The sequence below is a fragment of the Salmo salar genome, chromosome ssa09, assembly GCF_905237065.1.
Source record: "Salmo salar chromosome ssa09, Ssal_v3.1, whole genome shotgun sequence".
NCBI classification, from domain to species: Eukaryota; Metazoa; Chordata; class Actinopteri; order Salmoniformes; family Salmonidae; genus Salmo; species Salmo salar.
The window spans coordinates 158,460,371-158,472,644 of NC_059450.1; the positions used below are offsets into that span (position 1 = coordinate 158,460,371).

A 12,274-nucleotide genomic window follows, 5' to 3' on the forward strand; every position below is an offset into this window, starting at 1 on the left:
GCCCTACTGAAACCCCCCTAGGCCCTACTGAATTCCCCCCTAGGCCCTACTGAAAACCCCCTAGGCCCTGCTGAAACCCCCTGGGCCCTACTGAAACCCCCCTGGGCCCTACTGAACCCCCCCGGGCCCTACTGAACCCCCCCTGGGCCCTACTGAAACCCCTCTGGGCCCTACTGAAACCCCCCGGGCCCTACTGAAACCCCCCGGGCCCTACTGAACCCCCCCGGGCCCTACTGAACCCCCCTGGGCCCTACTGAAACCCCTCTGGGCCCTACTGGAACCCCCCCGGGCCCTACTGAAACCCCCCTGGGCCCTACTGAAACCCCCTGGGCCCTACTGAAACCCCCCCCCGGGCCCTACTGAACCCCCCTGGGCCCTACTGAAACCCCCCTGGGCCCTGCTGAAACCCCCTGGGCCCTGCTGAAACCCCCTGGGCCCTACTGAAACCCCCCCTGGGCCCTACTGAAACCCCCCCTGGGCCCTACTGAAACACCCCCCTGGGCCCTACTGAAACACCCCTAGGCCCTACTGAAACCCCCCTGGGCCCTACTGAAACCCCCCCTAGGCCCTACTGAAACCCCCCCTGGGCCCTACTGAAACCCCCTGGGCCCTACTGAAACCCCCCCCTGGGCCCTACTGAAACACCCCCCTGGGCCCTACTGAAACCCCCTGGGCCCTACTGAAACCCCCCCTGGGCCCTACTGAAACACCCCCCCTGGGCCCTACTGAAACCCCCCTAGGCCCTACTGAAACCCCCCTAGGCCCTACTGAAACCCCCCCTAGGCCCTACTGAAACCCCTCTGGGCCCTACTGAAACCCCCCCTAGGCCCTACTGAAACCCCTCTGGGCCCTACTGAAACCCCCCTGGGCCCTACTGAAACCCCTCTGGGCCCTACTGAACCCCCCCCTAGGCCCTACTGAAACCCCCCTAGGCCCTACTGAATCCCCCGCTGGGCCCTGCTGAAACCCCCCTAGGCCCAATATGTATAGTTTTTCCACCGTGCCAATGGCAAATATCATGACAGGCAAAGTCTGTTTCACCTTAGTGTTGTAGCTTTTCATGGGTTTTGGCGCCATCTAGTGTCCGAACAACACTATGAACTCACTGATCCACTCAGGGAGAGGTTGATGACAAGGCCTCCTTTTATAATGGAGACAGTTTGTCAAAGCGTCTTAAGGCTATGTTTACCGTTAGGACCTTCAGTTGGGACCTTCAGTTAGGACCTTCAGTTAGGACCTTCAGTTAGGACCTTCAGTTAGGACCTTCAGTTGGGACCTTCAGTTAGGACCTTCAGTTAGGACCTTCAGTTGGGACCTTCAGTTGGGACCTTCAGTTGGGACCTTCAGTTAGGACCTTCAGTTAGGACCTTCAGTTGGACCTTCAGTTGGACCTTCAGTTGGGACCTTCAGTTGGGACCTTCAGTAGGACCTTCAGTTGGGACCTTCAGTTAGGACCTTCAGTAGGACCTTCAGTTGGGACCTTCAGTTGGGACCTTCAGTTGGGACCTTCAGTTGGGACCTTCAGTTAGGACCTTCAGTTGGGACCTTCAGTTGGGACCTTCAGTTAGGACCTTCAGTTGGGACCTTCAGTTGGGACCTTCAGTTGGGACCTTCAGTAGGACCTTCAGTTAGGACCTTCAGTTAGGACCTTCAGTAGGACCTTCAGTTGGGACCTTCAGTTGGGACCTTCAGTTGGGACCTTCAGTTAGGACCTTCAGTTGGGACCTTCAGTTGGGACCTTCAGTTGGGACCTTCAGTTAGGACCTTCAGTTAGGACCTTCAGTAGGACCTTCAGTTAGGACCTTCAGTTAGGACCTTCAGTTGGGACCTTCAGTTGGGACCTTCAGTTAGGACCTTCAGTTAGGACCTTCAGTTAGGATACAGGACAGGGAGAGAGACTGGGCTGATACAGGGACAGGGAGAGAGACTGGGCTGATACAGGGACAGGGAGAGAGACTGGGCTGATACAGGGACAGTGAGAGAGACTGGGCTGATACAGGGACAGGGAGAGAGACTGGGCTGATACAGGGACAGGGAGAGAGACTGGGCTGATACAGGGACAGGGAGAGAGACTGGGCTGATACAGGGACAGGGAGAGAGACTAGGCTGATACAGGGACAGGGAGAGAGACTGGGCTGATACAGGGACAGGGAGAGAGACTGGGCTGATACAGGGACAGGGAGAGAGACTGGGCTGATACAGGGACAGGGAGAGAGACTGGGCTGATACAGGGACAGGGAGAGAGACTGGGCTGATACAGGGACAGGGAGAGAGACTGGGCTGATACAGGGACAGGGAGAGAGACTGGGCTGATGCAGGGACAGGGAGAGAGACTGGGCTGATACAGGGTGCAGGAGACTTGGGGTGTCAGGTAGCCTAGTGGTTAGAGAGTTGGACTAGTAACCGGAAGGTTGCAAGATCGAATCCCCGAGCTGATAAGGTAAAAATCTGTCGTTCTGCCCCTGAACAAGGCAGCTAACCAACCCACTGTTCCTAGGCCGTCATTGTAAATAAGAATTTGTTCTTAACCGACTTGCCTGGTTAAAATAAAGGTTAATTAAAAATAATTTAAAAAGGTTGAGTTCCCTTTTTTTTATTATTTTATCAACTTGTGTCTGCTAAGAAATAAACAGAAAACAAAACCTATTTTCATTAGCGAATGTCATAAAGAATTTACATTAAACGTATAAACATCTGATCATTTCAATACACGTGCAAAAAAAATCCCTACACATGTCCACACGTTGGCAAGAACTCAACATTCTTCCACCAATTACACAGCAGCTCATCTTAAAATATATACACATCAAATAGAAAGTCAAATGTAAACAATATTTCAGGTTAGTCACATTTGAATACTGTGACGCAAACATAACAGAGATCAAAGGATACGTTCAGGATACGTTCAGGAGAGTTCTTTAAGGTTCATGACAGACCTCACCTATAGTCTTCCCTGTGGCTCAGTTGGTAGAGCGTGGTGTTTGCAACGCCAGGGTTGTGGGTTCGATTCCCACGGGGGACCAGTACAACAAAAAAAAATGCATAAAATAAAATGTATGTATTAACTACTGTAAGTCGCTCTGGATAAGAGCGTCTGCTAAATGACTAAAATGTAAATGTATGGTGTATTGCTGCTACCTACTGTACGGGTCGTGAACACATTTTTTTTTTTTTTTTAAATCAATTTTGGGAAAGGCCGGGAAATACAAACTTCATATACGATACACAATAAAATAAATCCCCCCGAATATCCTTCAGTGATAATCCAAATCACATCCCTACGTGGGAAAATTGTTCACAACTGAGTAGTTTGGTACCGAATTAAAAGAGACAAAGAACACAGGTAAGGATGCAGGTACGCTCAGAGCATGAACATATATAGAGATCTCTAGTGCACAAAAGCCTGTATAACATGGGCAGCACCATTAAAGAGTAATACATTGGGATCTCTACACATCTCTATAGCTCAGAGGCACCTGCAATTAAAGGACCAGTTCATTTAAAAGTGTGAGATTTTTTTTTTTTGGTTGTTGCCTTTTCTACAATGCCGTTAGATGCTTTTTTTTTGGCCCTTCCGCGAAGATCTCCGACGAAACACAAAATCAAGACTTTTCATCTGTCTTTCTGTGACCGGCAATATCTTCAGAATGAATGTGACAGTGACTGCAAATACAAAGTTGCATTATACATAATTCTTTACATAACACATCTTTACAAAATCCACCATCTTTACGTAATCCACCATCTTTACGTAATCCACCATCTTTACGTAATCCACCATCTTTACGTAATCCACCATCTTTACAAAATCCACCATCTTTACAAAATCCACCATCTTTACGTAATCCACCATCTTTATATAATACATTATTCTTTACATGGAGTAAAACAAATATACAGTCAATGATACAGTAGAAAGAAATAAGACTATATACAATGTGAGCAAATGAGGTGAGATAAGGGAGGTAAAGGCAATAAAGGCCATGGTGGCAAAGTAAATACAATATAGCAAGTAAAACACTGGAGTGATAGATGTGCAGTAGATGAATGTGCAAAGTAGAAATACTGGGTGCAAAGGAGTAAAATAAATAAATACAGTATGGGGATGAGGTAGTTGTTTGGGCTATTTACAGATAGGCTGTGTACAGGTGCAGTGATCTGTGAGCTGCTCTGACAGCTGATGCTTAAAGCTAGTGAGGGAGATATGAGTCTCCAGCTTCAGAGATTTTTGTAGTTTGTTCCAGTCATTGGCAGCAGAGAACTGGAAGGAGAGGCGGCCAAAGGAGGAATTGGCTTTGGGGGTGACCAGTGAGATATACCTGCTGTAGCGCGTGCTACGGGTGGGTGCTGCTATGGTGACCAGCGAGCTGAGATAAGGGGGGACTTTACCTAGCAGGGTCTTGTAGATGACCTGGAGCCAGTGGGTTTGGCGACGAGTATGAAGCGAGGGCCAGCCAACGAGAGCGTACAGGTCACAATGAGGGGTAGTATATGGGGCTTTGGTGACAAAACGGATGGCACTGTGATAGACTGCATCCAATTTATTGAGTAGGGTATTGGAGGCTATTTTGTTAATGACATCGCCGAAGTCGAGGATCGGTAGCATGGTCAGTTTTACGAGGGTGTGTTTGGCACCATGAGTGAAGGATGCTTTGTTGCGAAATAGGAAGCTAATTCTAGATTTAACTTTGGATTGGAGATTGATGATTGATGTGAGTCTGGAAGGAGAGTTTACAGTCTAACCAGACACCCAGGTATTTGTAGTTGTCCACGTATTCTAAGTCAGAACCGTCCAGAGTAGTGATGCTAGTCGGGTGGGCAGGTGCCGGCAGCGATCGGTTGAAGAGCATGCATTTAGTTTTACTAGCATTTAAGAGCAGTTGGAGGCCACGGAAGGAGTGTTGTATGGCATTGAAGCTCGTTTGGAGATTGGTTAACACAGTGTCCAAAGAAGGGCCATAATTATTCAGAATGGTGTCGTCTGCGTAGAGGTGGATCAGAGACTCACCAGCAGCAAGAGCGACATCATTGATGTATACAGAGAAGAGAGTCGGCCCGAGAATTGAACCCTGTGGCACCCCCATAGAGACTGCCAGAGGTCCTGACAACAGACCCTCCGATTTGACACACTGAACTCTGTTTGAGAAGTAGTTGGTGTACCAGGCGAGGCAGTCATTAGAGAAACCAAGGCTGTTGAGTCTGCCGATAAGAATACGGTGATTGACAGAGTCGAAAGCCTTGGCCAGGTCAATGAATACGGCTGCACAGTATTGTTTCTTATCGATGGCGGTTATGATGTCGTTTACGACCTTGAGCGTGGCTGAGGTGCACCTGTGACCAGCTCGGAAACCTGATTGCATAGCGGAGAAGCTACGGTGGGATTCGAAATGGTCGGTAATCTGTTTGTTAACTTGTCTTTCGAAGACCTTAGAAAGGCAGGGTAGGATAGATATAGGTCTGTAGCAGTTTGGGTCTAGAGTGTCCCCCCCTTTGAAGAGGGGGATGACCGCAGCTGCCACGTCCTGACCAGTAATAGGGATTATTAGTTATTGTAGTTTGGTCAGGACGTGGCAGAGGGTATTTGTTTTATGTGGTTTGGGGGTTATGTGTATTGTAGAGGGGTGTTTTATTTATGTATTCCGGGGTTTTGGTGTATGTTCTGGTTTTTGTATTCTAGGGTTTTTCTAGTGGTTATATTTCTCTGTGGTCTGTGTGGCTCTCGATCAGGAACATCTGTTCATCGTTGTTCCTGATTGAGAGTCATATTTAAAGAGCTTGTTTTCACCTGTTTGTTTGTGGGTAGTTGTTTTAGCACTGCTTTCAGTTAGCCTGCTAAACTTTTAATGTCGTTCTTTGTGTATTGTTTTTTCGTGTTCACTTTAATAAATAAGTGTGAGTATTCACGTACCCGCTGCGCCTTGGTCTCATCTATACGACAGCCGTGACAGATACTGTTCATCTACCATATATACACATACTACAGATACTGTATATCTACTCTGTATACACATACTACAGATACTGTATACCTACTATATATACACACATACTACAGATACTGTTCATCTACCATATATACACATACTACAGATACTGTATATCTACTCTGTATACACATACTACAGATACTGTTTATCTACCATATATACACATACTACAGATACTGTATATCTACTCTGTATACACATACTACAGATACTGTTTATCTACCATATATACACATACTACAGATACTGTTCATCTACCATATATACACATACTACAGATACTGTATACCTACTATATATACACACATACTACAGATACTGTTTATCTACCATATATACACATACTACAGATACTGTATATCTACTCTGTATACACATACTACAGATACTGTTTATCTACCATATATACACATACTACAGATACTGTATATCTACTCTGTATACACATACTACAGATACTGTATATCTACTCTGTATACACATACTACAGATACTGTATATCTACTCTGTATACACATACTACAGATACTGTTTATCTACCATATATACACATACTACAGATACTGTATATCTACTCTGTATACACATACTACAGATACTGTATATCTACTCTGTATACACACTTGTTTTCACCTGGTTGATTGTGGGTAGTTGTATTTTGCACTGCTGTTATTATTAGCCTGTGAAACTGTCGGTCTGTCGTTTATTGTTTTCGTGTTCACTTTAATTAAAATAAATAATGATGAGCACGCAACCCGCTGCGCCTTGGTCTCTACATTACGACACCCGTGACAGCAGCTGCTTTCCAATCTTTGGGAATCTCAGACGACACGAAAGAGAGGTTGAACGGGCTAGTAATAGGGGTTGCAACAATTTCGGCAGATCATTTTAGAAAGAAAGGGTCCAGATTGTCTAGCCCGGCTGATTTGTAGGGGTCCAGATTTGATAATAATGATAATGATGTGTAACGTGCTCAATGATGTGCCAATTTTTGATTTAAGTGCATTATTTTAGGGTAAGCATTAGATTAAGCCATGCAGTGCATTTAGAAAGTATTCAAACCCCTTGACTTTTTCCACATTTTGTTACGTTAGTTTTATTCCAAAATGAATTACATAAAAACATTTGCCTCCTCAATCTTCACACAATACCCCATAATGACAAAGCAAAAACAGGTTTTAAGAAATTTTAGGAAATGGAATAAAAAAAATAAAAAAACAGATACCTTATTTACAGAAGTATTCAGACCCTTTGCTATGAAACTCTAAATTGAGCTCAGGTTCATCCTGTTTCCATTGATCATCTTTGAGATGTTTCTACAACTTGATTGGAGTCCACCTGTGGTAAATTCAATTGATTGGACATGATTTTGGAAAGGCACACACACCTGTCTATTTAAGGTTCCACAATTGACAGCGCATGTCAGCATGCAGGGTTACACCTTCATCGTTCTTAAATGGAAGAAGTTTGGAACCACCTAGACTCCTCCTAGAGCTGGCCGCCCGCCCAAACTGAGAAATCGGGGGGAGAAGGGCCCAGGTCAGGGAGGTGACCAAGAACCTGCCTAAATGACTACAGAGCCGTTGCACTCATGTCCGTAGCCATGAAGTGCTTTGAAAGGCTGGTCATGGCTCACATCAACACCATTATCCCAGAAACCCTAGACCCACTCCAATTTGCATACCGCGCCAACAGATCCACAGAGGATGCAATCTCTATTGCACTCTACACTGCCTTTTCCCACCTGGACAAGAGGCATACCTATGTGAGAATGCTGTTCATTGACTACAGCTCAGCGTTCAACACCATAGTGCCCTCAAAGCTCAACACTAAGCTAAGGCCCCTGGGACTAAACACCTCCCTCTGCAACTGGATCCTGGACATCCTGAAGGGCCGCACCCAGGTGGTGAGGGTAGGTAACAACACATCCGCCACGCTGATCCTCAACACAGGGGCCCCTCAGGGGTGCGTGCTCAGTCCCCTCCTGTACTCCCTGTTCACCCATGACTGCATGGCCAGGCACGACTCCAACACCATCATTAAGTTTGCAGACGACATAACAGTGGTAGGCCTGATCACCGACAACGATGAGACAGCCTATAGGGAGGAGGTCAGAGACCTGGCCGTGTGGTACCATGACAACAACCTCCCTCAACGTGATCAAGACAAAGGAGATGATTGTGGACTACAAGAAAAGGAGGACCGAGCACGCCCCCATTCTCATCAACGGGGCTGTAGTGGAGCAGGTTGAGAGCTTCAAGTTCCTTGATGTCCACATCACCAACAAACTAACATGGTCCAAACACACCAAGACAGTCGTGAAAAGGGCAAAACTATTCCCCCACAGGAGACTGAAAAGGTTTGTCATGGGTCCTCAGATCCTCAAAAGGTTCTACAACTGCACCATCGAGAGCATCCTGACTGGTTGCATCACCGCCTGGTACGGCAACTGCTCAGCCTCCGACCACAAGGCACTACAGGGGGTAGTGCGTACGGCCCAGTACATCACTGGGGCCAAGCTTCCTGCCATCCAGGCCCTAAAAATTGCCAGACTCCGGCCACCCTAGTCATAGACTGGTCTCTCTGCTACCACACGGCAAGCGGTACCTGAGTGCCAAGTCTATGTCCAAGAGGCTTCTAAACATCTTCTACCCCCAAGCCATAAGACTCCTGAACATCTAATCAAATGGCTACCCAGACTGTTTGCATTGCCCCCCTCTCCACACCGCTGCTACTCTCTGTTGTCATCTATGCATAGTCACTTTAATAACTCTACCTACATGTACATACTACCTCAACTAACCGGTGCCCCCGCACATTGACTCTGTACCGTAATACCCTGTATATAGCCTCCACATTGACTCTGTACTGGTACCCCCTGTATATAGCCTCCACATTGACTCTGTACCGGTTCCCCCCTGTATATAGCCTCCACATTGACTCTGTACCGGTACCCCCTGTATATAGCCTCCACATTGACTCTGTACCGGTACCCCCTGTATATAGCCTCCACATTGACTCTACCGTAACCCCCTGTATATAGCCTCCATATTGACTCTGTACCGGTACCCCCTGTATATAGCCTCCACATTGACTCTGTACCGTAATACCCTGTATATAGCCTCCACATTGACTCTACCGTAACCCCCTGTATATAGCCTCCATATTGACTCTGTACCGGTACCCCCTGTATATAGCCTCCGCATTGACTCTGTACCGGTACCCCCTGTATATATCCTCCACATTGACTCTGTACCGTAACACCCTGTATATAGCCTCCACATTGACTCAGTACCGGTACCCCCTGTATATAGCCTCCATATTGACTCTGTACCGGTATCCCCTGTATATAGCCTCCACATTGACTCTGTACCGTAATACCCTGTATATAGCCTCCACATTGACTCTACCGTAACCCCCTGTATATAGCCTCCATATTGACTCTGTACCGGTACCCCCTGTATATAGCCTCCGCATTGACTCTGTACCGGTACCCCCTGTATATAGCCTCCACATTGACTCTGTATCGGTGCCCCCCTGTATATATTGTTATTTTTTACTGCTGCTCTTTAATTACTTGTTACTTTTATTTTTTATTTTATCCATATATTTTTTAACTGCATTATTGGTTAGGGACTCGTAAGTAAGCACCTGCTGTATTCAGCATTTCACTGTGAGGTCTACACCAACACATGGCAACACAACATGGTAGCAACACAAAACAGGGTACAAACATTATTGGGCACAGACAACAGCACAAAGGTCAAGAAGGTAGAGACAACAATACATAACAAAAAGCAGCCACAGCTGTCAGTAAGAGTGTCCATGATTGAGTCTTTGAATGAAGAGATGGAGATAAAACTGTCTAGTTTGAGCGTTTGTTGCAGCTCGTTCCAGTCGCTTGCTGCAGCGAACTGAAAAGAGGAGCGACCCAGGGATGTGTGTGCTTTGGGGACCTTTAACAGAATGTGACTGGCAGAACGGGTGCTGTATGTGGAGAGGGCAGATATCTCAGATAGGGGAGGAACGGGTGCTGTATGTGGAGGATGAGGGCTGCAGTAGATATCTCAGATAGGGGAGTAACAGGTGGATGAGAGGGCTGCAGTAGATATCTCGATAGGGGGAGTGAACGAGATGCGTAGATATCTCAGATAGGGGGAGTGAACAGGTGTTGTATGTGGACGATGAGGGCTGCAGTAGATATCTCAGATAGGGGGGAGTGAGGCCTGAGAGGGTTTTATAAATAAGCATCAACCAGTGGGTCTTGCGACGGGTATACAGAGATGACCAGTTTACAGAGGAGTACAGAGTGCAGTGATGTGTCCTATAAGGAGCATTGGTGGAAAATCTGAAGGCCGAATGGTAAAGAACATCTAGCCGCTCGAGAGCACCCTTACCTGCTGATCTATAAATGATGTCTCCGTAATCTAGCATGGGTAGGATGGTCATCTGAATCAGGGTTAGTTTGGCAGCTGGGGTGAAAGAGGAGTGATTTACGATAGAGGAAACCAAGTCTAGATTTAACTTTAGCCTGCAGCTTTGATATGTGCTGAGAGAAGGACACTGTACCGTCTAGCCAGACTCCCAAGTACTTGTATGAGGTGACTACCTCAAGCTCTAAACCCTCAGAGGTAGTTATCACACCTGTGGGGAGAGAGGCATTCTTCTTACCAAACCACATGACCTTTGTTTTGGAGGTGTTCAGAACAAGGTTAAGGGCAGAGAACGCTATTGACCAGGACTCACCCTATATAGTGCCCTACTATTGACCAGGGCTCACCCTATATAGTGCCCTACTATTGACCAGGGCCCACCCTATGCCCTACTGTATATAGTGTCTTTATGGGCCATTTGGGACACAAGCTCTAATCCCGCCTTCGCCTCTTCTCTCTGTGATGTCATCAGGGCCTCTCCAGGGTCTCTCCGGCCCGTCCTCCAAAGCTGGGCCAGGGCCCCTCCCCCCTGACCCTGCTCTGACCCCTGGGATGGGGCGTGGTCTGGGGCCAGGAGGTCAAAGGTCAGAGATGCCTCGCCCCGCTCAGCAGGTGGTCTATGTCTTCACTACCAGCCTGGCCAACAGGTGAGACATGCACACACAATATGAACACGTGCACACACACATGTACACATACCCACACACACACACACACACACACACACACACACACACACCTCACGTGGTGAGATAAGAGGCTCTTCACACAAAAATGCTGAGCAGAAAAGTGCACGAATTGAACAAATCAAGTTTTTGTGGTCTGGTTTTGTCATGTTTATTTTATACTAAAATGACTAAACAACATGTGAAGTAGTACCCCTAACCCAGGTGAAGTAGTACCCCTAACCCAGGTGAAGTAGTACCCCTAACCCAGGTGAAGTAGTACCCCTAACCCAGGTGAAGTAGTACCCCTTAACCCAGGTGAAGTAGTAACCCAGGTGAAGTAGTACCCCTAACCCAGGTGAAGTAGTACCCCCTAACCCAGGTGAAGTAGTACCCCTAACCCAGGTGAAGTAGTACCCCTTAACCCAGGTGAAGTAGTACCCCTAACCCAGGTGAAGTAGTACCCCTAACCCAGGTGAAGTAGTAACCCAGGTGAAGTAGTACCCCTAACCCAGGTGAAGTAGTAACCCAGGTGAAGTTGTACCCCCTAACCCAGGTGAAGTAGTAACCCAGGTGAAGTAGTACCCCCTAACCCAGGTGAAGTAGTACCCCGTAACCCAGGTGAAGTAGTACCCCCTAACCCAGGTGAAGTAGTACCCCCTAACCCAGGTGAAGTAGTACCCCCTAACCCAGGTAAAGTAGTACCCCTTAACCCAGGTGAAGTAGTACCCCTTAACCCAGGTGAAGTAGTACCCCCTAACCCAGGTGAAGTAGTACCCCCTAACCCAGGTGAAGTAGTACCCCCTAACCCAGGTGAAGTAGTACCCCTAACCCAGGTAAAGTAGTACCCCTAACCCAGGTAAAGTAGTACCCCTAACCCAGGTGAAGTAGTACCCCCTAACCCAGGTGAAGTAGTACCCCTAACCCGGTTGAAGTAGTACCCCGTAACCCAGGTGAAGTAGTACCCCCTAACCCAGGTGAAGTAGTACCCCCTAACCCAGGTGAAGTAGTACCCCTAACCCAGGTAAAGTAGTACCCCTAACCCAGGTAAAGTAGTACCCCCTAACCCAGGTGAAGTAGTACCCCTTACCTCAGGTGAAGTAATACCCCTAACCCAGGTGAAGTAGTACCCCCTAACCCAGGTGAAGTAGTACCCCTTAACCCAGGTGAAGTAGTACCCCCCTTAACC

General features: G+C 47.3%; 1 protein-coding gene across 1 annotated transcript in view; it reads left to right on the forward strand.

Moving 5' to 3' along the window:
* Positions 1-12,274, forward strand: part of bcl9l (bcl9 like) — an 88,016-nt gene that overhangs the window by 53,834 nt on the left and 21,908 nt on the right. Inside the window, 1 exon segment of the mRNA XM_045724936.1 lies at positions 10,893-11,067. Coding sequence (XP_045580892.1) covers positions 10,893-11,067 — 175 coding nt within the window.